The 27,023-nt window shown below is 46.6% G+C and overlaps 1 protein-coding gene across 7 annotated transcripts in view; it reads right to left on the bottom strand.

The window, feature by feature from the left end:
* Positions 1 to 27,023, bottom strand: part of UNC13A (unc-13 homolog A) — a 541,202-nt gene that overhangs the window by 255,041 nt on the left and 259,138 nt on the right. For 3 of the 7 annotated variants that reach the window (XM_069649468.1, XM_069649466.1, XM_069649471.1), the window contains 4 exons: positions 24,282 to 24,317; positions 22,751 to 22,964; positions 21,516 to 21,641; positions 7,986 to 8,534 (listed from right to left, as the gene is read on the bottom strand). In XM_069649468.1, the coding sequence (XP_069505569.1) occupies positions 7,986 to 8,534; positions 21,516 to 21,641; positions 22,751 to 22,964; positions 24,282 to 24,317 (925 nt within the window). The remainder of the gene's footprint in view (positions 1 to 7,985; positions 8,535 to 21,515; positions 21,642 to 22,750; positions 22,965 to 24,281; positions 24,318 to 27,023) is intronic. The other 4 variants (XM_069649472.1, XM_069649469.1, XM_069649467.1 and 1 more) reach the window with 3 other exon arrangements.

The raw sequence follows: 27,023 nt of genomic DNA, 5'->3' as shown, positions 1-27,023 counted from the left end.
TAATACCCAGTGGTTTCTAAGCACAGGCCCGGGAATCGAACCTGGAAGAGTATGGATTAACTAGATGGACCCCCCTAGTTATCTGCATATTTCAAGTAACTTTGGTTCTCAACCTAAGTTACTAGGGGAATCCAGACGTGGACCCCTTACTCACTATTCTTAGAGAGGCACAGCTACACCCTACTGATGAGGTTCAACCAGATCGAAACACGTGTCTGGGGTTGCTGTTGGTACTCTTGTTCAGAGGAGAATTGCCTAGCATTTCCGTGCTGGACTGCCCCAGGGCAGGACAAAGACTGATATGTTTGGGATATTTCTTCTCTGTGAAAGATAGTGAGCTAAAGACTCTGGGTAAAGCTCTTGTAACCAGGACTCATGTCTGGCAGAGAGTCTCCCAGGACCCCCCTTGTTATCTGCATATTTCAAGTAACTTTGGTTCTCACCCTAAATTACTAGGAGAATCCAGACGTGGACCCCTTGCTCACTATTCTTAGAGAGGCACAGCTACACCCTACTGATGAGGTTCAACCAGACCGAAACACGTGTCTGGGGTTGCTATTGGTACTCTTGTTCAGAGGAGAATTGCCTAGCATTTCGGTGCTGGACTGCCCCAGGGCAGGACAAAGACTGATATGTTTGGGATATTTCTTCTCTGTAAAAGATAGTGAGCTAAAGACTCTTGGTAAGGCTCTTGTAACCAGGACTCATGTCTGGCAGAGAGTCTCCCAGGACCCCCCTTGTTATCTGCATATTTCAAGTAACTTTGGTTCTCACCCTAAATTACTAGGGGAATCCAGACGTGGACCCCTTGCTCACTATTCTTAGAGAGGCACAGCTACACCCTAGTGATGAGGTTCAACCAGACCGAAACACGTGTCTGGGGTTGCTGTTGGTACTCTTGTTCAGTGGAGAATTGCCTAGCATTTCGGTGCTGGACTGCCCCAGGGCAGGACAAAGACTGATATGTTTGGGATATTTCTTCTCTGTGAAAGATAGTGAGCTAAAGACTCTGGGTAAAGCTCTTGTAACCAGGACTCATGTCTGGCAGAGAGTCTCCCAGGACCCCCCTTGTTATCTGCATATTTCAAGTAACTTTGGTTCTCACCCTAAATTACTAGGAGAATCCAGACGTGGACCCCTTGCTCACTATTCTTAGAGAGGCACAGCTACACCCTACTGATGAGGTTCAACCAGACCGAAACACGTGTCTGGGGGTGCTGTTGGTACTCTTGTTCAGAGGAGAATTGCCTAGCATTTCGGTGCTGGACTGCCCCAGGGCAGGACAAAGACTGATATGTTTGGGATATTTCTTCTCTGTGAAAGATAGTGAGCTAAAGACTCTGGGTAAGGCTCTTGTAACCAGGACTCGTGTCTGGCAGAGAGTCTCCCAGGACCCCCCTTGTTATCTGCATATTTCAAGTAACTTTGGTTCTCACCCTAAGTTACTAGGGGAATCCAGACGTGGACCCCTTACTCACTATTCTTAGAGAGGCACAGCTACACCCTACTGATGAGGTTCAACCAGACCGAAACACGTGTCTGGGGTTGCTATTGGTACTCTTGTTCAGAGGAGAATTGCCTAGCATTTCGGTGCTGGACTGCCCCAGGGCAGGACAAAGACTGATATGTTTGGGATATTTCTTCTCTGTAAAAGATAGTGAGCTAAAGACTCTTGGTAAGGCTCTTGTAACCAGGACTCATGTCTGGCAGAGAGTCTCCCAGGACCCCCCTTGTTATCTGCATATTTCAAGTAACTTTGGTTCTCACCCTAAATTACTAGGGGAATCCAGACGTGGACCCCTTGCTCACTATTCTTAGAGAGGCACAGCTACACCCTACTGATGAGGTTCAACCAGACCGAAACACGTGTCTGGGGTTGCTATTGGTACTCTTGTTCAGAGAATTGCCTAGCATTTCGGTGCTGGACTGCCCCAGGGCAGGACAAAGACTGATATGTTTGGGATATTTCTTCTCTGTGAAAGATAGTGAGCTAAAGACTCTGGGTAAAGCTCTTGTAACCAGGACTCATGTCTGGCAGAGAGTCTCCCAGGACCCCCCTTGTTATCTGCATATTTCAAGTAACTTTGGTTCTCACCCTAAATTACTAGGGGAATCCAGACGTGGACCCCTTGCTCACTATTCTTAGAGAGGCACAGCTACACCCTACTGATGAGGTTCAACCAGACCGAAACACGTGTCTGGGGGTGCTGTTGGTACTCTTGTTCAGAGGAGAATTGCCTAGCATTTCGGTGCTGGACTGCCCCAGGGCAGGACAAAGACTGATATGTTTGGGATATTTCTTCTCTGTGAAAGATAGTGAGCTAAAGACTCTGGGTAAGGCTCTTGTAACCAGGACTCGTGTCTGGCAGAGAGTCTCCCAGGACCCCCCTTGTTATCTGCATATTTCAAGTAACTTTGGTTCTCACCCTAAGTTACTAGGGGAATCCAGACGTGGACCCCTTACTCACTATTCTTAGAGAGGCACAGCTACACCCTACTGATGAGGTTCAACCAGACCGAAACACGTGTCTGGGGTTGCTATTGGTACTCTTGTTCAGAGGAGAATTGCCTAGCATTTCGGTGCTGGACTGCCCCAGGGCAGGACAAAGACTGATATGTTTGGGATATTTCTTCTCTGTAAAAGATAGTGAGCTAAAGACTCTTGGTAAGGCTCTTGTAACCAGGACTCATGTCTGGCAGAGAGTCTCCCAGGACCCCCCTTGTTATCTGCATATTTCAAGTAACTTTGGTTCTCACCCTAAATTACTAGGGGAATCCAGACGTGGACCCCTTGCTCACTATTCTTAGAGAGGCACAGCTACATCCTACTGATGAGGTTTAACCAGACCGAAACACGTGTCTGGGGTTGCTGTTGGTGCTCTTGTTCAGAGGAGAATTGCCTAGCATTTCGGTGCCGGACTGCCCCAGGGCAGGACAAAGACCGATATGTTTGGGATATTTCTTCTCTGTGAAAGATAGTGAGCTAAATACTCTGGGTAAGGCTCCTGTAACCAGGACTCATGTCTGGCCGAGAGTCTCCCAGGACCCCTCTTGTTATCTGCATATTTCAAGTAACTTTGGATCTCACCCTAAGTTACTAGGGGAATCCAGACGTGGACTCCTTGCTCACTATTCTTAGAGAGGCATAGCTACACCCTACTGATGAGGTTCAACCAGACCGAAACACGTGTCTGGGGTTGCTGTTGGTACTCTTGTTCAGAGGAGAATTGCCTAGCATTTCGGTGCTGGACTGCCCCAGGGCAGGACAAACACTGATATGTTTGGGATATTTCTTCTCTGTGAAAGATAGTGAGCTAAAGACTCTGGGTAAGGCTCTTGTAACCAGGACTCATGTCTGGCAGAGAGTCTCCCAGGACCCCCCTTGTTATCTGCATATTTCAAGTAACTTTGGTTCTCACCCTAAGTTACTAGGGGAATCCAGACGTGGACCCCTTGCTCACTATTCTTAGAGAGGCACAGCTACACCCTAGTGATGAGGTTCAACCAGACCGAAACACGTGTCTGGGGTTGCTGTTGGTACTCTTGTTCAGTGGAGAATTGCCTAGCATTTCGGTGCAGGACTGCCCCAGGGCAGGACAAAGACTGATATGTTTGGGATATTTCTTCTCTGTGAAAGATAGTGAGCTAAAGACTCTGGGTAAGTCTCTTGTAACCAGGACTCATGACTGGCAGAGAGTCTCCCAGAACCCCTCTTGTTATCTGCATATTTCAAGTAACTTTGGTTCTCACCCTAAATTACTAGGGGAATCCAGACGTGGACCCCTTGCTCACTATTCTTAGAGAGGCACAGCTACACCCTACTGATGAGGTTCAACCAGACCGAAACACGTGTCTGGGGTTGCTGTTGGTACTCTTGTTCAGAGGAGAATTGCCTAGCATTTCGGTGCTGGACTGCCCCAGGGCAGGACAAAGACTGATATGTTTGGGTTATTTCTTCTCTGGGAAAGATAGTGAGCTAAAGACTCTGGGTAAGGCTCTTGTAACCAGGACTCATGTCTGGCAGAGAGTCTCCCAGGACCCCCTTGTTATCTTAGCTAGATGGAGTACATCACGAAACAGAGATGAAGAAGAACTCACCTAACCCAGTGGACAGTAATCCTGACAACACAGGGACGAAGACGATCTGCAGAGGAATAAGGAGCATATCGTGGAACCAAGATACATGCTCCATTCAATGTGGACACTTTAAACATATAAAAAGGAAAGAAGGGCTTCAAAATATGTCTGATGCACCCTGGAGGAGCTGCAAGAGCTAGCACAGCTCAGAGGGTAAAAAAACAGACCGGGATGCTGAAAAGGAAGCGAGGAGCTCCATGGTTGATCCAGAGTGGAAGAACCACTTGACAGCCCTGCCAAGAGACGTTCCAGGTGTTCCTTACCAAGGCACAGAGTGAGAACGGAAAGCTGCGCAACCCACAGAAATCTTGCTGCAGCAGTGATTCCGCAGCGAGAAGGCAGACCAAGAAAGCCTGTAAAGCCCCACAGCTGATTGCAGAAGCCAGGGAAGACCCAGGACGAGCGTGGACCACGAGAGAAGGCACGCTTGTCGCTGGGAGGACGCTAGGACCCCAAAAAGGTGATGGAGAGCCCAAAAGGGGAGAGCAATCCAAAAATACAGGGTCTGGTATGCTGACCAAAGGGAAGAGACAATATCATAGTTTGGGTCGCATGATAGAATTGGTTCACTCTCCTGCCAAGTGCTATCAGAACAGAAAACTATACAAGAGAAGCGAGCCTGGGACCCACACCCACAAGAAAGCTTATACTATAGGGTCTGGAACCCTAACTGAGGGGAAAAGACGTTGTTGCACCTTGGGGCGCAAAACAGTACTTGGCAGGAAAGTAAACCAAGTGTTTCAATGAGAAAAGGCCAGGGGAAGAGAAACATTCCCCCACCAACATTGAACTGTCCGAAGAGCCTGAGAAAGGCCAGGTTGAGACATTCACCCAGCAAACATTGTGAGGCCGGAGAAAGGCCAGGGAAAGGGAGACATTCCACAGCAAGCATTATGAAACCTGAGGAAAGCCCAGCGGAAGGTAGACATTCCCCCAGCAAGCATTGTGAAGCCTGAGAAAGGCCACTTTAAGGGAGAAATTCTCCCACCAACGTTCAACTGTCTTAGGAGCCCGTGAACGGCCAGGGGAAGGGAGACATTACCACACCAACATTGAACTGTCTGAGGAGCTTGAGAAAGGCCCGGGGAAAGGAAACATTTCCCAGCAACCCCTGTATTATTTAGGAAGCCTGAAAAAGGCCAGAGGAAGGGAGACATTCCCTGAACAGAGACTTGAGCAACCCAAAAACCTGAGGAAGGTTAGGGAGTGGGAGTCATCTCCCTAACACAGTGAACTAGGCCACAGGGGAGGGAGTCATCCTCCTGGTTAAGAAAGCTGAGGAACCATATATTCCGAAGACCTCATAGTGAAAACAACTATGATAGAGAAGGAAAAGTGACTGTGAACTATGTTTTGAGAAACCCACTGAAGCTGGAACTTTATGTTACTTTCGAATGAGACTACAACCTAAGGAAGGGAGACGTCCTCTCAGAACACAGTCTCCATTTGGAGTTGTTGAAACCCCCCCCCCCCAGTTATATAGTTCAGTTCTGAATTTAAGGGAAGGAAATAGGTTTTTGACACAGGACGGTGAACTCTTTTACTTTGGACATCCTGACAGTTTCCATAGTTTTTTTAGTTGAGGCAGGGAACCCCCTCAGTAGTGTTGTTTTTCCTCCTTTATTTTCATCTAATAAAGGTCTTTGCCAATCATCATGTCGCCATTGTGTCAGACTGTAGGTGTTAGCAGAACTCCTTCCGATAAATTGCACATCCTGCATAGTACATAGGCATTAGAAAGCAGAGCTATCCCCAGACATCACACATACATCATTGTACATGGTCAGGCTTTAGATGTGAGCATAATGCCTCTAGGCTACCTATACTGCACCCTGCAGGGCGAGACTATTCCTTATATTGAATGCACTATGCCACACTCCATGGTAGGGCTTTAGATAGCATAGCTATCTCCCTTAATGAGATTCCAAGAGTGAGAAAGAGGAGAAAGAAATGGAGTGACAGAGAGAAAGAGCAAGAGAGAGAGAGAGAGGGGAGCATGAGAGGAGAGAGACAGAGAGAGAGGGATGGACAGCGGCAATGTGAGACTATGGAATGGTACCTGCTGCAAGAGGCCACCTGTACAAGTTCAGCCTCCACAACCCATTGATACATTGATTCTCCTTCCATCCTCGAGGTAACCCATTGTATTACTCATTCACCAATTCACCACTGTGAGGAAGGCACATGGGAGAGGAGCCTTTTGATAGCACAATGTGGAGCCGGGCTTTACCTCACCACCATGTATCATGGCTCAAACCTGGTGGGGCTCCGTTAGGTACAGCAAGGCCTTCTTTCTGCATGGCACCGGGATGACTCACTCAGGCATGCCCCATTCAATTGCCTAACGATATGGATATGTGACACGATGCTAACACCCTTAGGACATAAGCACGTGGGTGCAATTAGGACCATTGATCGCTAATTCACTTGTAATAGACTATTCTTTACCCTCCCTCTAGGTGCTACGAACTCATAACACATTGACCTGGGGACTTTGTCCGAGTCGATTTAACTGAGTGAAAGCCATCTTTCCACATACGTTACCAATTGGATTTTATTTACTACTTTTCCTAAAATTCCGTTCCTCTTCCATCCCTTCGCCCCCCCCCCACACACAGATGGGGACGTACTTTCTTCAAGCAATATTGCACAACACCACGTCTACTGCCGCCCGCAGCTGCCCTAAGGGGGGATTGCCCAGAGTATTTGTTTAGGGTAAGCTTGTGAGGGCAACCCAGACGTTTTTACTCGCTTCAGGTTCAACTGGCACGTCACTAAAATATACACATATGTTTCTGCAGGGTCTTCGAACACGCCCTGAGGAAGGAGCAATGCCACCCCTTACTCCCATCTGCCAGATGGCTGATCTGTGTTGTGTTTGGACTAAAATAAGATTGAAGCAAGCCTTTTCCTACCGGATTCAGTCACTAGATGATGTTCTTCCACTGAACACTCAGCTTAATGTGACAGTGTTGATTCCTCTGTCACTAAAGGTATCATGTTTCATAGCTCAATGTTAATGTTGAATTGAGTCAACATAAGTTCTGTTGGGTTGGCCAGGAATAACACCTATTGGTTGAGCACAAAGCTACACTTCGTTACGTGGTGTGCGCTGTAACATTGCTCCATATTATTGAAGGTTCTTGAGTATTTTGAATTCTCAAGTTTCATAACAAAGACAGCAGATAATCCACTTGCCTTCCAGTGATGCTGCACTGCAATGGAGTGGCCTGGGGCGCTGGCAGCATGTGTGTTGGACCGCCAGAGGCATGGTTCACTCGAACCCTTTTGAATCAAATGAAAACAAAATATGTGCAGCGCTATAACAGAAGCAGAATGATGAGTTTGGAATTCTGGTATTTTCCCTATAACCAGGGTCTCTGAAAGACATGCAGGATAGGGCAAACGTGTGCCACGTGCTAGACTTGCCAGGTTCTGCCTCTGAGAGAAAGCAAGTCTTAGTGATTTTTAAGCCGATCCTCTCGTCACTCAATTCAAACATCACTGCATCAAAGAATCACTACTTTGGTTATTGGGGGTGATCACCAACCTGCGGCACAATCCCTTTTTGGCATCTCCTGGCATCCTTACATTTGGTTATTATTTGCAATCTGACTGCGCTGTTTGTAGTTGCTGGAACGGGGCGAGGGTTCAGCAGAAATACTTATTATGAACACTGATGTATGTATCATCTCACCTACGTATCGCCTGCAGTATCATACGTAGCGTGTAACACAATCTGCAATTGGAGCTCTTTCTCTGCTGCTCTCAGCACCTCCCACAATCTCCTCAACTGAACCATTTGAAACACAATCATCAATTCTGGCATAATAAGTAAAACCTCTTACCTTTCCACTGGCTTCTGAGGTTGGATAACTGGCTGCGTCTGTATTAGAGGTTGGGTTGGTATTACGGGCTGCGTTGTGATCAAGGGTTGGGTAAGTATCTGTGATGGGGACGGGACGAGGGGTTGAGTGGGGATAAAGGGTTGAGGATGGATCAAGGTTTCTGGAGTCTTTTCCTTTGCCTGAAGCTCATCGATTACAGGCTGCTCTATGCTCTCAGCCGGGTGGTAGCCCAGGTCCTCTGGCACAAAGACATGCTCCGGCTCCACCAGCTCTGGTTCATATGGACTTGGCTCCTGCAGGTCGGGCTCTTTCTTGGGGTAGTCCTCATCATAATCTTCACTGTAACATTCAGCGTCGTCATCTGGGTCCCATTCAGGAGAGTCCTTCTGGTAACTGACCGAACTGTGGCAGGAGTGATAAGAGTCCCGGTCCCGCTCGTCAATTTCAGACCCCTGTAGGCTCTCATTGTCTGGGTCAAACTCGTCGCTGAGCTGGGAACTGCCTTGGCTCAGTTCAGCGGATGAGGCGTAGCGGCTGCTTCCGGTGGGACTTCAGATGGCAGGATTGTGTTATAACAATGAAATAAAAAAGAGAACGTGTTAGAGAAAGCATTAATGAGATGGGAGAGGCCTACTGGTGTCTGGTACTGGTACGTGGGGCACAACCTTACATTAGGACAGTTCACAACAACTCACAACTACATTGTCAAACACAGAGCATGGGAGAAGAGGACACGTGTTTGCTGGTGGTTTATCACCGCAGGAGACACTCACTGGGAAAACACACATAAGATGCACAAGAAGCAGTGAAACCCACATTTTTTAAGAACACCTTTCAAAGTGGGAAGGGACTCCTGCATCTATCTGAAGGGCTCCATTAGTCCCTCGCGCTTGTTTCAACACCGTTTCTCCCAAGAAGAGACCGTAGACTGTTAAATCTACAACGTTACTCTGTTGTCCTCAACACAGAAATAACTAAACACCGAAGCCCCTCTGTGTGACTTAAGAAAGACGTCTAGTTCCTTCTGAGCAGCCTCCCACGCTGTCACTTCACTCACAAGCACACCTGAGCAGTTACACAGAACCGTGTGCCTTATCCATCTTAATGTAATGTGGTCCTGGGGAAGCAGTGGGGTAGCTTTAATAGTGTCCAGATTTAACCATTTTATCTAGTTCCTTTGTCTGCCCATATTCATATGTCTTGACCTGTTCCTCCCACACTCATCAATTATCTCTCCTCATTCCAGATCTTGCTCCATTTTAAACTCCTCCATTCATAGTCCCTTGCAAAGCCTACAATCAAACAAGTGTTTCTTAAAATGTGCCAGTCTGAAATAGGCATAACCTTTTTGTTGTTGTAGGATGGGGTCATTGTATGCAATATAATTCCACCTGCATTGCATATCACTATATCTCCAGCCCAACCCCTCACGCTATAACTTCAATCACAAAGCACCAAAACTGCACAGATAGCTTACAACAGCACCATCTCTCAACTATGCACCACCAATCCCGGTTACCATGTTAAACCAATGAACCCCAAACATTGTCCATCTTCTCAACGTATTCTAGACCCCCGTTTCAGCTTTATGTAGCTTTCTGTGCATCTGGCCTTCCATGACGACTCCTCCCACATACAACCCATCCTGGCATTTCTGTTCATTGCATAGAACTCATCTCCACGTGGCAAACATCTATAGTTGACCCGTCTCCCAAACCAAGATCTGGCTCCCAGCTGTGATCAGTCATGGTAACCCTTCCCTTAATATCTCACAGAACCTACGGCTAACTCCATTTTACATCACCCAAACATGCAACATCATCCAACCTCTCATCTACATGGCACATCTGACATGCCATCTCTCTTCGGACCTTCAACTCTTCACTTTATCTCTTCCCAACAACCTCACCACTGAACTATAGTATATTACCCCTTCACGGCAGCATGCCATCTCTTTGCACCCTCCCCTTTTCCTTCCCATCTGCTCTGATATTGTAACCAACACTTCTACTGTTTAGCACTGAAATGCCTGCCAGCTAGGTTTGCACTAGAGACATTCCCCTACATATGTAACCGTGCCCACCGACTCTCCTGCGTAGGAGTGTGACGTGACAGCTACTCCCAAACCATTTCCACCATTCGCTGAATCTTTTCACCCACACACCCTACCTCTGCTTTCCTTCTGGCTAGCTCCACAGTTTAGCCACACATACGTTCTGCCCCACGCCATCAACTCTAAATAGCATCTTTTAACAAAACATCAAGCAACTATAAAAAAACAGCTTTCCACCAATCATCAGACAGACTTGAATGCGATCTTTCCACAAATAGTGGAACACATTTCATGTTTCACGGCACATTCCTCCCTGCGCGTTCTCTCTTCTGAGCGCACGATCAAGCCTGCATCCCGACTCTGCTTGCTGAGCCTGCCCAGGGCCTGTTCAGCATGCCATGGCTTGCCACATTATCTATAGGACTACCTGCCATCACTCGCGCTCTACATGCCCCTTCAGCCTGCTCTCTCTACTCCCTACTGCCACGCCATGTAAACAGCACTCACCCTCGGCCCTGCACATCTTCTGTCCTCAACCCACTTTCATCTCTGGCTGCAAACTCTGTTCAACTTAACCTAACTCTCCACATTATTTTACTTCTTCGCATGCTTTGTCACTGCCACCTAGGGCTCCAACTCTCTATTTGAGATGGTCCATTGGGCAGTCACCCACTCTAGAATTTCTCGACAATCCTCCTTCAGCGCTACATTCTGTTTCTCAGCAAATTACCTCCTTATCTGCCCTTACGTCTCCTTAGCAAATCTTAAGCCCTACACACTGTCAATTACAATCCGATTGGTGCACTACCACTGCTAAGCCACTTCAGCTTGCATTGGGTGAACTTTGCAACCGTGCAGAGCATCTATTCGCATGTATTGCAGTAATGTCGTTTTGTACTTGGACATTTTTTGCATCATAGTAAATATAGCTGAATTGTGCAGAGCAGGCTGGACTGGACCTTTTGGGTTGGGACCAAGCCGGATTTGCATATGGTCGTTCCCTTATGTAATAGAGAGGCAGGCTGAAACACGAAGGGCTGGAGGGTTGCTCAGAGCAATTGTCAGTGGTTAATATTCATTCATAACAATTCAGCCACCACCCTTGAGTGTGGGAAAATTGCACTTGATCTGTGTATGGTTTATGCTTGCCTATTCTGCTCAGTGCACCCCCAGGCACTGCCTGCGTTCTCCCACGGCAACACTCCAATCCTCTGCTGTTTTTTTCCAAACACTTTTGAGGCCATGCTGAACTCTAACCAATTCAGAATCTCAGAAGACTAGACAATCACACCTGTATCGGCCATCTTATCCAAAACAAACCTTCAACCCAGCCAGTGAGCTGAACCTTTGAACTTTGCTACACGGCGCGGCAAACCAATGACTCACTTGTGGCACCACCCCCTGCCGTGGTTCTACTAACTCTAAGCTTGATAACTTTTCCGCTCATTTCAGCCTATTGTATCTTGATGGGTCTCGACCTCCTGTCCTCTCCAACTACCTGCCAGTATATGACACTACTGTCTGATTCCAATATGGCCTTCGCCAGTTGCCGCCACCCTTAGTTGACCAGGTGTACACTGCATCTGCCCGACCACCCCATATGACCAATTATCCACATACTAACTCTCAGATTGTGTTTGCATCTGAATTAGTTCATCCTGGTGATTTGTACACCTCTCTACTTGTACATACCTATGCTCGTACCGAAACTAATCACAATGCCAATGTACTAACCCTTCATTGTTTGTTCATGCTAACTAGCAGCCTAGACTTTTGTTACATCCTAGCCATTCCAATGTTAGACTAGCCTATCATGCTAAAAGTACTAGCACCTCACTGCTTTGCCAACATACTATCACTATTTTTCATGCAAATGTCAGACTAACTATCTTGCCAATGGTAATATCACTAGCTGTGTTGCCTAGGCCTTCCCAGTCCATTGTTATATTCTAGTCATGCCATTATTAGACCAGCCTATCTCGCCAATCTATAACTATTAGTACTCTAGCTTTGCCTAGCTTATCGACTTCACCTACACTCACTATTCAAGCATGCTGACCACTAGTCACATCTCTAGCACCCTTGGCCTCCTACTGCCACTATTTACCTTAGCGTGCCTGACCAGGCTCTCCCTTATACTTCCCCAAACCTCACCAAATCTGACCAACATGAGTTTAGCCAACTTACCCATCTTTGAACAATCTAGCACCTCTACATCGAGCCTACTCCTAAGTTATTCGTGTAACACAGTCTTAAGGAATACTAGACTCCGAACTAGACTATCAAAACTGTATGAACCTCCTACCAGATCTCTGCCCCTTGCTAATAAGAGAACCAATTTCTGTCAAAAAATCTTAAGTGTCAACCCCACCGTCAACAGGCCACGTACTCACTCTACCTCTACGGCCCAATTTACAGGTATCTCCTGCACACCCATTACCACTGTCCCCAACCTTAGAGGTGCCTTATTAAATGCCAGATCATTGGTCACTCATGCTACGGAGTTATCCAACCTTATCCAGACTGGAAACTATGACTTCCTGGCCATCACAGAATCCTGGCTACATGCCGCAGCAGGTCCTGCCCTCATGATAGCTATTCCCAATGGATATACTATCTTAAGATCTGATAGAAACGAAGCACACGGAGGAGGTATAGCACTTATTGTCAAATCTAATCTTTCAATAAGACTAGCTGCACCCCTTGATATTAAATCATGTGAAAGTCTCACAGCTAAGCTGTCTATCAACAACTCCCAGAATCTCTCACTATCGATCTGATTTACAGACCTCCAGGCCCTATGGGTACCTTTGAGGAGGACATCTCCACCACTGTGTCCAATAATTTAATAAACTCCGCCCAAGTCATTTTACTAGGGGACATTAACCTGGGCCTCAATGACCCTAAAGACCTACATGCATCAAGAGTGGCCAATACCTTAACTGAACTTGGCTTTACCCAGAGAGTGCTCCACCCTACCCATAACAAAGGGAGAATACTCGATTGAGTGGCAGACTTTAACTGCAATGCCTCTATCCCGTCGATCTTCCCCCAGATCTGGACTGATCATTGCCTTGTGACATTCTCTCTAGCAACTAAAAGACCATCCACTATGCTCACCCAACTGGCTCTGCCCATACCAACAAAGAATAAAAAGAACATTACCTCCGACAACCTTCTCCCTCTGATTCTTCCTACCCTCAATGCTCTGCCGGAAATCATGGGCCCTGAGGCCTTAGTGAATGAATATAATAAAATGATGTCTACTTCACTCGATTCGATCGCGCCTCTTAAAATGAGACAGAGCAAGCCCAAAGCCCATATTAATTCATGGTACACACCCCAACTGAAAACATTACGCTTGAAGAAAAGACAATGGGCCCCATTACACGGTAGGCGGTAAACCATGGTGCTAGTAGCACCATGGTTGCCCCCGGTACCATACCGGTACCACCATGGAGGAAAGGGGAATTACCACCCTATTCCAAGGTTGGCGGGGCGGTGATTCCCCCTTTCTTTCTGGCCCTTCCTCATTCCCATTTTTGCCCCATAGGGCTCAATGGAAATGGAGAAGGGGCTAATTACGGGACCGCAAATTGCGGTCCCGTAATTAGCACCAATGTCCCTTTGCGGGTCCCAACTTTAATGGCTGGTCTACACCAGCCGTTAAGGTCGGGTCCCGCAAAGGGACCTGGTAGTAAGGCGGCAAGGGTTTACCGGTACCGGTGCCCTTACCGGTACCGGTAAACCCTTACCGCCTACCCTGTAATGAGGCCCAATGTGCGGCATCTTGGAGACTACTACCCTCCGAGGAAAATAAAATCAACCTCTGCACTATAACTGCTCTATACAAAAGTGAAATAATCTTAGCCAAACGTGAAACCTAGAATACTAGAATATCGCAAGCCAACTCAAGTACGAAGGAACTTTTTGTTATCCTGAAGGAATTAGAAGCACCCATCTCAGTACCTGACAATTGTGTAAAAGATAAACCATGGTGTTCAAATATACAGCAAGTATTGGCCAACTAAGTTACTACTCTACAAGTCAAAATCGCCAGGAAAAAAGCTTCACTAATCCCTACCACTACCTCTAAAATTTCTGCCACACTACCTAAAATTACTACTTACCCCCCACTTTAGGGAGATCAATGCCCTGCCCAACTGATAAAAGACGCAGCCAGAGATCTGGCCCCTTTTATCTCGAAACTTATCAACGCTTCATTCTTCTCAGGCACTATATCAAGCAACCTCAAAGAATCGTAGGTGCTCCCACTTCTGAAAGAACAGACACTAGACCCTGCCATCCCTACCAACTACCAACCGATCACAACAGTGCCCTTTCGTCTGAAAATTATAGTCAAAACAGCCTATATACAAATCCAGAAAGATTTGGAATCCAACCATTTGCTAGGCACCCGCCAGTCAGGTTTTCGGACCCAGCACGGGACTGAAACACCTTTAATAGACCTTAAAGCCCAGATTGATGAGCTCAGGGATAAGGGGAAATCAGCTTTACTCCTTCTCTTAGACCTATCGGCTGCATTCGACCTTGTGGACCACGGGGTCTTTTGCAGCCATCTGGACTCGGCGGCTCACTTTTCTAAGGAAGCTATAGTATGGATAGAATCTTTTCTAAATAATAGGACTATGAGAGTCTTCGCCCCTCCGCGGCTGCAGACCCCATCCCCATCACCTGCGGAATGCCCCAGGGTTCATGCGTCTCACCTACCTTATACAACATCTTCACGAAGCTCCTTTTCGATGATCTGGACAACCTTGGTATCACCTACACTAACTATGCAGATGATACTCAGATTCTCCTACCACTTACTGGTGATTATGACAAGGATTTGGCCTTGGTGAACAAGATATATCTCATCTTCCAGATATGGATGGCCACCCATGGACTATGCCTGAATGATGACAAGACTGAGATCATTATCCTGGGCACCTCCTCAACCCTTAACAAACTGGGACACAAATACTCGACATTCAACATTGACAATAACCCTATCACGGTTGCTAAAGAGGTCAAAACCTTGGGATTCTACCTGGACTCCACCCTCTCCTTCAATAAACAGGTCAATGTAAACCCTTCCTATCCAACAATAGCTGCATTACCTTGGCCAGAGCACTTATTCTGTCAAAGTTGGACTACTGTAACTCTCTCTACATTGGGCCAACAAGGAAACTATCAAGAAAATCCATTTCCTCCAGAATAAGGCTCTTAGAGCAGCACTCGGAATCGCTAGAAGGGAACATATCTCCGAAACTAGAAGATCTAACTATTGGCTCTCAACATACAGTAAAATCCAGTTGAAAGTGGCATCTCTAATGTATAAATGTCTAAATAACTTGGCACCCTGTTATCTCTCAGAGAGACTTGTTGGAAAAAAAAACACAAGACTTACCAGACGTACGCACACAAACTGCCTTTCAGTCCCTAGATTTAAACTCTCCAGAGTCAGGGGACGCAGCTTCCCGGTCAAGGCAGCTCAACTTTGGAATTCATTACCGGCTCCTCTAAGAGCAGATCAATCTTACCCACAATTCTGCCAGAACCTTATATGATGGTTCAAAGACTTCGACAAGTAGTCCTGCCAGCTTTCTTCAGACTACCTCTCCTCCCTCTATAGTTTTGTATATATCATCGTACATTCCTGGTTTCCTCAGATTATATGCTGCTGCTATATGGAATAGCCCTGTAAATAGTTAATCTGTTTCTGTTATGTAACTAACCTGTATTTTGTATTTTACATGTGTCTACACTGATTTGTAACCAAGCTGTAAATTACCTTATGACATGCGCCCGGATACCATTGGGTCTGGTGCGCAATACAAGTAATAAAACAAACAAACAAACCCACGATTTCTTCCAAATCTACATCCAATTTGTCTTACATTTTATTCTAAACATAGATTAAATAATGTACACTATCTCTACCCAGCCCACCATTACCCCTATCTGACATTGCCCCCCCCAAATCACCCAATGGTTCAAATACACTGTCAGTCCATCTCCAGTAAACACTTTGCTCCACCACAGTTGCTAACCCTGTCCGTCTTATCTGCTAGCCGCAATTCGTTACTTTTCCCACACATCAGGTGGGTATCCACCTTCCTATCTACTTAGACCCAGAGTATTTCAAAATGAATGATGAAAATGGGCACTATGGTCAGAGGGGGAATGCACAAGTGACTCGCTCTTCTGGAATAGACAAAGGCCCTGTCCTATCATATGTGAGCCCATTTGAATCTACTTCCCCCAACAAACCAGAAGAAAGAACAAGGCAGCCAAGATGTTAAGTGAGATGCAGTTAGACGGGTGGAGAAGGTATTTAAGGAGCAAATGGGATACTGTGAAGAGAAAGAGACCAAAAGAAAGAGTGAGGACAGAAGAAAGAGGGAGAAAGGAGCAAGAAAAATCCCTGATTAGAGGAGTGGAGCCAGTTTTAGGAGGGGCTGGGGAGTGAGCGCTCAGAACATAAGATTGAGGCCCACACAGCATGCTGTTGATGGTATATGGCATCACATCTCAGAACACACCTGTAAAGATCAGAAAACAGGTGATCATGTGTGGAGGGAGCGGCTATGACTCTTGATGAGAAAGTGGCTTAGCTGACTTCAGCAGAGGAAAGAAAATGGGTGTCAGCTCAGATCACATTTGTGAATTGAAGGGATGGTGTGAGCTGGTAAATCGTGTCTCGTTAAAAGAGAAAGGTTCTATGTCATTTCATCGACACCCTAAAAAACAAATCAAAAAATGTTTTGACATTATTTTTGGGGGCTTCCACCCCTAACACCCCATCCAATACCTATTTTTGTTATCCTTAACCCCCTCAATCCATAATATTCCCTTTCTTGCCCACCCAAAAAAATGTGAAAGTTTTTTTCAGCAAGAATTCTGCGTAAAGACACCCATCGTAAAAACGGGTGTCGATGAAAGGCAGTGGTACCAAGAGAATATATCTCACACAGTGTGAATTGACGTCCAACTTCTGGAAGCCATAATAGACCCTGTGAGATCCATGGAATCCTCCACCAATACATTATGATTTAAAAATATAATTGATTACCCAAAGAAATTAAAATCTTTACATTTCTTTGGACCATGGGTTTTTAGGAGAGCCCAGAAAATAGGAGAGAATGGGCAAGATGAGGAAAGCTACCACCATATAGGGAAAAAGATGGGGGAGCGAGAGATCAGATCATAGAGGAAAAAAGAAAGCCTAACGCTATAGAGGGAATGAATGAGGGGCCAAAAGTACAGACCATAGGAGAAATAGACAAAGGGAAATATTCTAAGCCCATGACAGTAACATAGAGAGCAGAGGTGAGAGAAGAATGAGAAAGCCCTGATTTATTTCTCTCCGAACATCACACAATCCCAACCAGCACAACGGACACTGGACCAGGTACCTTCACAGAGGAACCAGGCACACCCAGCACCGATACAACATGCACTCTGCAGCAGGATCGCTGGAGCCCCATAGACATCGTGGCAACATTTCATACTGGGGTACCCCGCCAAAGCTGTTGACCCAACTAAGCGCACTGCCATACTCTAATGTAGACTCTGATTGCACCATCTACCCCCATGACCACAGTCGGCAAGAGAGACTGGGCATCTTAGTTGATATCCCTGGCAATCTCCTGCTCTCAGGTATATATTAAACACCAATGACCCGCACCAGTGGGGCAATCTGTCGTGTTATTTATTTGCATTCTAATTCTAATTCCTTTAATCGAACCTTAGCATAGATGCTCGTATTTTGAGCTACGCACCAACAACATTGACCTAGATTCTACTCCTCCTTACCCATACATCTTATGGCCTTTCCAAATAACTTAGTTATCAGTTAGTGACTTCCGCACATCCACTGCGATTCAGGTGTACACTGACCTACAGGAAATGTGGGAAAAGTGCTAACAAACAAGTGCCTCGCAAAGGATTGTAATTGTAGTGCTAGGGCAGAGGGAGTTGCCTGTCAGGAGAATGACTCGGTCCTACCACCCTTTTAGAAGGAATGGCCTGCTAGGAACTTTCATGATTTCTCTATCAGCAAATCCACCTTTGCTGAGATTGGATTTACGATTGAAGGCACTATAGCATTGCCAACATTAGCTGAATGGAATCTATTCCTACACTGCAGCTACCAATGAGAGTTCTCTATCGGCAAATCCACCTTTGCTGAGATTGGATTCACGATTGAAGGCACTATAGCATTGCCAACATTAGCTGAATGGCATCTGTTACTACATTGCGGCTACCAATGAGAGACTCTATCGGTAAATCCACCTTTGCTGAGATTGGATTTACGATTGAAGGCACTATAGCATTGCCAACATTAGCTGAATGGAATCTGTTCCTACACTGCAGCTACCAATGAGAGTTCTCTATCAGTAAATCCACCTTTGCTGAGATTGGATTTACGATTGAAGGCACTATAGCATTGCCAACATTAGCTGAATGGAATCTATTCCTACACTGTGGCTACCAATGGCAGTTCTCTAAATAAACCCTGTTTCATCAGCCTTGTCACTAAGACTAAAGGCAAGGTTAACCGCACCATTGACTGCACCGTAACCCCACATTGATCAATCAACAGCATTGCCATGCACACATGAGGGAAGTTGGTTTCCACGAGAAGTCGTTCTTTTCTTACTGATTGTCTTTTGCAAGCAGCTCCACCACAGAGGGACGCTAGAGGTAGACACGCAGGCCGGGAACATGTACATGAATATGCCCCAGGAGGGACACTGATGCAGGAGAACATGCATGCAAACAAGAACAGCGTTGAGCCCTGGGATAGACCGATACCACACCTCTAACCCACACCTCTGGCACCAGCACCCACTCTCTGATTCTCAATAGAAGCGCCTCTCTGGGGTCACAAGCGTAGAACTGTTGATTAGACGTGCCCGTGAGGTGCGGAGATGCATGCATTGCTTATGTGTAAATCCATGAGTAACATTCCCCTACCTTTGTGGGTGAGTGAGTGCGAACACACAATATTATCTGTGTGTATGTCTCTTGGGAGACAGCTTCATTTGGGCACCATAGGCTCTTAGATTCATATCAGAGGCCACCATGAGGACAGTGAAAATGCCTCATATGTTATGTTCGGGAGCTGTTCTCCAAAGCAGGAGAATGATGCTTCAGTAGCTTCTCTTTAACTTTTGAAAATTAAACAATAGTCAGAGGTCCGTTTTTGGGGTATCCAGTCATTGTTTCGAAAAAATGCATTTCTTTTTCAGGTAAAGTTTTTTTTTTTATTAAAATGGGTGTTATGGGGTAAAAGAATAGGGGTTGGGGGGACCTCCCCCCATTACATTTTTTTTTAAATGCATTTTTTCGATGCATTATTTTTCGAAACTTTTTGCATTCGAAACTTTTGTAGTCGAAACAATCACTATAAACCCCGTTTTTGGGTTTGGCATAAAGGAAGTTTTGCCTGAAGGCTTGCATTCAATAATCTCTAGTGGGCAGTGATGCTTTTTCTTTGATGATCTCCTGATTTCCACTTGCTAAGCTTTCAGCATCCAGGTGTTCACTCCATGAAACCCTCGCAGGATCAGGTTTAAGCTGGTGCATGGCGCTCTCTGAAGCTGCTTGCGGAGAAGCCAGCGAGCTGCCGACACTTACCAGCTTGAGGAGTGTTCATGTATGTAAGAGCTGGCCCTTCAGTTAAGATTGGGGAAGTTTCTGGTAAGATGTGAAACCTCCAGTTCTGAGTGGGAACATCCAAGAAAGAATGGGAGCTTTCAGGTAGTGGGGGATCGCTCGGGTAATATGGGGAACCTCCCTGTGAGACTGGTAAACTGAGAGAACCTACAGGATGACACCAGAGTATAAGACAAGGCACTTCCAGGTAAGAGGTTGGCCCCAATGTAAGAAAAAGGACATCCGGGAAGGTTGCGTATGCTGCAGGTTAGACGCTGGGGTTCCCTGTAAGATGGCAGAGCATTCGGCCGATTGGGCACTATCTAGGTCACATCTGGTGCTTTTAGCTTCGAGGGAAGACTCTGGGTAAGCAGGCACAGCCATGGGCGAGATGAAGGAACCTCCCGGGAACAGGTGGGCATTTTCAGGTAGGATGTGGCAGTGACTCACTGTATAGGCACAGGGAAGGCCGCAACAGTGACCCATCAGTATATAGTGTGTGTATTTGTAGAATTCCTTTTGTGGCAGCTTAGCGTCTCTTGGGACAGGCATCACTACAGAACCCATACAAGCCACATTTGGTAGAAGTCTCCTTGAGAACAGCTGGACTCTGTCTGAGGTTGCAGGCCCAGTGCTATGCAAGAACTGCTCCATGCCATGACCCGGGTCTTTCAAATCCTGCCCCTGCCCAAGTTTACATTAATATCAGACTCATATTATCTCAAATAAAGATATGTCGCACCTGCTGTAAGAATATTGAACTCCTATTCATTTTATTGGGATGCTATATCAGCATAGACCTTTACTACATTTTGCCGAATGTTTTTCCCGAAATAGGTCAGTTCCTTCAGCATTAACTTGGGAGAACACTGTAACCCCAATTAGTCAGCGCTCGTCTATTTCCCTTCCTCCCTTTCTCACCCCTTCAACACTATCCAAACTATAATTTTATTTGATTACTTTATTGTTGGAATATTTACTTTAACCTGCTTAAACCCGATTCAAATCTATGGAGCAATCTCGTAATAGGTGCCCACCCACAGGCCTAAAAAGGGCACCGGGTAGAAGACCGCATAGCTGCCCAAGGAAACTCTTTGCATGTTTTTTTTTGTCACGTTGCTTATCTGCCATTGCCAAGCGATACTGGCAACATATGCATGAGCAGTGACCCCTGTGTGCTTGTGGTGTGTGGGGCAGAGCTGTGAGCTGTCTGTATTCGGGATTTGATCTCCAGTTTGCATTAACTGAAGTTCTCCATTGGTCCAGCTTTGGGATTGTATTGCTCTGGGGCTTGCAAAAGGATGCATGGTATGGTTAGGTTTAAGGGGAAAGCAGGGGGGCAATGATAACTGAAAAGCCCACATCCATCAACATTCCTTTTCTTCTTCATGTTTTACCAAGTAGCCCCCCACCTACCCAAATATCGACTTATTCACCCCTCCTTTATCGTATGGGCTCTCTTCTCCGATGTGCACCCTTTTACCCTACAATGTGCTGACCTTTTGGAAGCACAATGAAAGGAAGTGCTTAATTCAAAGTCAGCAGAGACACATATGAGGAGCTGGAAATGACCTGGGATGTCTTTCTGGGGTGACCATGTGGATCCTCAATGGAAAACTGCCCAATATTGTTGTCGTCATTAGAATTGGCTTCCCTTTTAATAATGTGGACTAGTGTACAAGCCTTCCACTGATGTTAAGTTGTTTTGCCCCCCCCCCCGCCCCTCCAGGGTATCGGTCTAACCCGGACTGCAGGGACCACCACAGCACTGGGCATCACGCACAATGGCTAGCCACAAGGTAGAGACCCACCTATCGGATAGGTCTAGAGACTGCCTGCTCTCGAGAGAATGCTGGCGACTGGTTAGCCTGCTCGACCCCGAGGCAGACTCTAGGTCGCTGCGGATGTGCGTGGCAGAGTCTACGCTATCGATGCGTCTGCCAGAGACAGGTGGGGAGTAGGGCACCGGCAAGAGAAATGTGGAGTGGAAATAAAGAAAAAACAAAATTCTTTTGAGCGACGGCGCAGGAACTGAACATGTTAGACACCAATCACTTTCTGATCACAATGTTTGGATGGGGATCTCGGTCCCCTACACATGGTTCCTCTCCGGCAAGAGGCTGCCTTCCTCATCTTCTCACACACACTTCCCTACGACTGACACACCACTGCCCTTATAGCACAGATGCTGGAGCATCCTGCTTGGACCTTAGGGTACAATATCTCAAGTTTACACATACCACGGTTTCACGTTTGCACTTCTATTTGCACTTGGAAAATGCTCAACATAATGCAAATTCTTCTTCAACATTTCACGTCCTCTAAAGGGCGCCTTCCAAAGCAACATTTAAGCTGCTCTTGTCTTTGGTTTTCCATTAGGGCTCATTCATTCTTTTTTTTAAATTTCCACTGGTGGTGCTTACCAATGCCCTCCCCACCCCCACACCTCCGATACTTCCTTAAGGAGGAAAGGACCACTGGGAAGAGTCTTTCACCCATGACTTAATCTACAGAGTACCAGGTGTCTGCCTTGATCTGGAGGAACCCAACCCCTGCCTTCCATTGAAGGCGTATGCTTTACTTGACTATCTCTCTCTGATAGGTGTACATTTGTATACCCTCAGTACTATCTCGTTTCACCACCAACATGTGTCCTAAATCATTCCATGTGTGCCCATTAGCATGTGTCCTGAACGTGTTCCTTTTCCCCCAGCAATATGCATATAGGGAACACTCATCTGTTAACATTTGAAGTGTTGGTCTACTGAGATAGAACTAAGCAATGTATGTCTTACTGTACATGGCACTTCAAATGTGTTTTCTACTTAAAAGATTAAGGTTTCCTAACACTGAGAGTTTTTACGCTCTCTCTCCAAGATGATTTCTGGTTACCGTGGACTTCTTAAGAAAACACATCTTTGCACACCCGATTTTAGGAGAGATTACTGTTTTAAACCACCAATGGTGGAACAGAATCGCACATGTGGCAAGTGTGACCTACTGGTCAAGTGTCCACCAGATGCCCCATCCCATGAGCCTCCTGTACCTGATGGGCCGCTGGTCGGAGTAGTCCATCTCGTAGCTCTGCATGGAGTCCGTGTAGGAGTCGCGCGAGCTGGTCTGCTGGTGCCTCATGGGATACTGGTGGACAGAGGCATTCGGCTGGGAGGTAGAGATGAAAGGGCGTGGGATGCTGTTGCTGGTCTCGCTGCGGTAGTCGCTATCCCTGTCGTCCACGGCACTGTCGGGATCGTCATTGTCTGCAGAGGGGGAAACGACAGGCGAAGTGAGTGTTTTCGGTTCCACTGGTTTGAGCCACGAAGAGGAATGGGAAAGTATTGACCAGACACATGTGGGAACCAGAGTTTGGAATCTGCCCGTAGACCCAGTACCATTTCCTACTGAAGGCATTCTGGTTAGTCCACTCTGCATTCCTACAATATCACTGTTCTACCTGATACTACAGAGCTTTACAGAATGTGTCCTCTGCTATCTTTGGGATCAGTAAGTGAGCTCAACCAAATCCTGCCTCATTACTGGCAGTATATGTGTCCTCTGATACCCGGTGGGCCCTATCACAGGCCCTTGGCGTATCAAAGGGCACATACATTTTAGTAGTGGTGATTAGCCAATTTCCCCACTACTAAAATGAATGCGTCCTGTGATGCCCCATTGGCCTGTGATGGTGCTCTGCCAATGCATGCCCCTCACTACTAGAATTCCTGTGTCCTCTGCTACCCCATAGGCTGTGATGGCACGCTGCTGCCTATGCACGTCAGTACTGGTGCATATGTGCCCTCTGCCACCCCATGGGCCTGTGATGGCACGCTGCCTATGCCCATCAGTACTGGTGCATATGTGCCCTTTGCCACCCCATGGGCCTGTGATGGCACGCTTCCTATGCCCATCAGTACTGGTGCATATGTGCCATCTGATACCCCATGGGCCTGTGATGGCACGCTGCCTATGCCCATCAGTAGTGGTGCATATGTGCCCTCTGCCACCCCATGGGCCTGTGATGGCACGCTGCCTATGCCCATCAGTACTGGTGCATATGTGCCATCTGATGCCCCATGGGCCTGTGATACAACTCTGCCAATGCCCCCTCATTACGTGTTCCCATGATATGCAACAACTAGAATGGATGTTCTGTCAGCTACCCTAGGCATCATTAGATCACCTTCACCTGTGCCCCTCATGACAGCAGCTGAGGTCGGAGCCCTCGCTCTCTTGAGAACTGACACATTGGTCAAGTGTCCACCAGAGGCAATGCCCCTGTGCAATGCTTGTGCTGTGTATTGGCAAAGAGGCTCTAAGGCGAGTGTTGTCAATGCACCTGATTTCAGAAATGGATGCGCTTTCAGGTTGCCTGGGGCCTGTAAAAGAGTGCAACCAACATCGTCCAGTTCCATCTTTCCATTAATTTCGAGTCCACTAAACTTCTCGAGTGAAGGAGTTGTGGAATGTCTGCAGAGGCCAAATCCAAGGTGCTCAAACCAACATCCATCTTCCCCTTTAAATGCAATGGAAATTGTGTGTCCAAAGAAAGAGGGAAAGGAATAACATTGGATACTTACTATGTTGGTCTCCCCAGCCAAAAGTGTTCCAGTTGCCTACAAAGGAAAGGGTCAGAGACAATAAGGAGTGACAGGGATCAGGAAGCAGGCACACTGCATCGCCCCCTCCCCGACAGGCCATTATAGCATCCTTTTCCCCATGCTCCTTGACCGTACACAGCCAGTTTGAAACCTTGCCACTGCCATCCCCCCGTGGCGGGAGCACAGAGAACTTATCATGAGAGTGAACTTTGGAACTGGGCTAGGGCCCTTGTACTGACCACCCACCCACCATGTGTAATTGATTAAGACACATGACTGTAGCTGGACTTCAGTGAGAGGATAGAAATAAGATTGAGTCTTCCCATAGCTGTCCTGTGCAGAACAATATGAAACCCCGGCAGCTAGGAACCTTTCCAGAACATCTACCAGGTGGCTCTGTGCCATGCGTGCCACCTTCAGTCTGTCTTGGCTTTTAAGCAAACAACCCTTGGTATACTGATACATGTAGTTTCCCATTCCCACTATAAGTCTTAACCTACAAGTACCACCATGGAACATGCTTTGGGCTGGGTAAAGGTGTCATACATTAAATGGAGCCAATTGTAGCCATGGCCTGTGTAAGGATGGATACCACCACTAGCAAAGGCTAAGCTTAGCCCAGACTCCTTTACATTCAGACGACTTTACATAAAAATGGGGCTCCTCTGCTGGTGGTGAGCTAGGCAGCTGTCAAGAATTGCCTCATTTCCACACCATCTCTGTTGGTACCCAGATGTCACCTATCCCAGATGCTGGATTGAATGTCAGGGATGTCTCTCAACACCCATGCCAACAACATAATGCACTATCCCCAAAGTTGCTGAAGAATTGCTTTTAAATGTACTATTTTTATATAGCCCCAAAAAACACACAATTCTGTCAATGTGGGAGCCAGTTTAACATCTTCTGGTTCTCCAAGTGACAAATTAGTCAGATGACCACATATCCTTGTAGTGCCCCCACCGCCCCCGACAGTAATCTACCCTCTCTAATTTAGAGAATCTGTGGAATCTTCACCTTTTTACCACTACTTTTTAAAATTACTTAGGTTAGTTGCTGTTTTTCAGTCTTCCTCTATTCTCACATCCTTCATCTTTGATCGATTCCTGTCTTTGAACCACACAGTTCCTTTCCCTGTCCCTGATGGACATACACTGAGACTGTGACAGAATGGCATCTCTGAGGGTATGCTATCCTGAGCTTTTATGATTTTTGTTATGCAAAATGATGCTGGTTTTCGCTCTCAGAAAGTGAGTTTGGCTAAACAGGCCTCACTTTCCCAAGTCTCCTTGCTTGAAAGTACAGCTCACATGTGTGTACTTTGCTGGGGCCTGTCTATTGATACATCGCTATGTGATTTGGAAACATGGTAGCCACAGAGTGACATGAGCATTAGTGAAACAGCCTGCTGGAATCAAGTTAATTCCAACAGCCATGGGCTGCCTTTAACAATGGGCATCCGTGATTCAAACTGTATACAACTGTGTATCACCATGGACTGGAGGCAGAACTTTGGTTAAATGTAAATATAGAAATATATCTTGTTTGATATAGTGGTCTGCGAGAAAATACAGTTATAATTGCTAAAAAATCTAATGCCATTTTATTGGAAAACTGGTTTCCTGTGTCTTTCGCAGCTGCCACGGCCCTTTGTGTATTGCTGTCTCTGGCTCTGGTTTCACCCTCAACAGATGTAGATGCCTCTTTGTTCTCTGTTGGGAAGGCTTGACACATTCTTAGGAGTACAGGATATAGCACAAGTGTGTAGAGTGGGGTCTAGGCACTTTAACAGAATCTCTGCAACGCAATGTGGAATTCACAACAGGGGGAGTCTTATTATCTCAGACAGATAGGAGATTGGGCTGCATAGTGGACCGAGGAAGGGGTGTGTTCACTTAAAGAAGAATCCCACCATCTTCAAAATGCCTGGCACCACTTCCTTTCTGTGACCCTTCCTAACTTCAAGCCGACAAGGCCTTCCAGCAGCTGGCATCCAAAGTCAAAACTCTTGTTGAAATGGGCAAATATGCTGTAGCATAATGACTAGCTAAGGAGTGAGACCCGCCCCTGAATTGACTCATATTGGAATTATCTTTGAATCAACTTGAAGAAGATTTCACTGGACCCTTGTTGGGGTAAAGATGGCCCAAAGTCCCCAGACATTGGGGAGAAGATAAGGATTTCAAAGGAGGGTGCACACCTTCTCCCTAACCTCTTTAGGGGAACATTTGATGCTACCTGATGATGAAAAGTCTGCTTGCTGTTGAAACACTAGTACCCAAGACCCTGCCTGCTGAAATGGCAAACCTATAAGTGTCCTTGGCAATCACCTGGCTGGGAAGGGCAGAAGACAGAGCCCACTTTTGTTGGGGACCCGGACAGGGTATCACCTCGCCTCGGGACCAAAGGAAGCTGCCTATGGCTCTCCCTGCATCACCAAACCTCTGTGAGCCTCTGTGAGGTTTTGAGACCCTTTGAGCCACTGCAAGGACCCTTTGGAGCTTCTTTGGAAGGCTATGCTTCCTACTGCTGTGAGCACCTGAACCCACTGAACCACCATATCCTGTCTGTTTCCCAGCTTCTTCATGCTTTGAGCTGTTGCCGCTGCTGGACCACGATTCTGTGTTGAACCCAGTCGATCCAGCTTGCCCCTGAAATTGAATCACTGCCCCAAGCTGCTGTAGATCCCCCAAACCATGTGGATCTGCACATTGATGATTT

Source organism: Ambystoma mexicanum, chromosome 1p, assembly GCF_040938575.1.
Source record: "Ambystoma mexicanum isolate Mex_15411 chromosome 1p, UKY_AmexF1_1, whole genome shotgun sequence".
Taxonomy (NCBI): domain Eukaryota; kingdom Metazoa; phylum Chordata; class Amphibia; order Caudata; family Ambystomatidae; genus Ambystoma; species Ambystoma mexicanum.
This window is presented reverse-complemented; position numbering and strand designations above follow the sequence as displayed.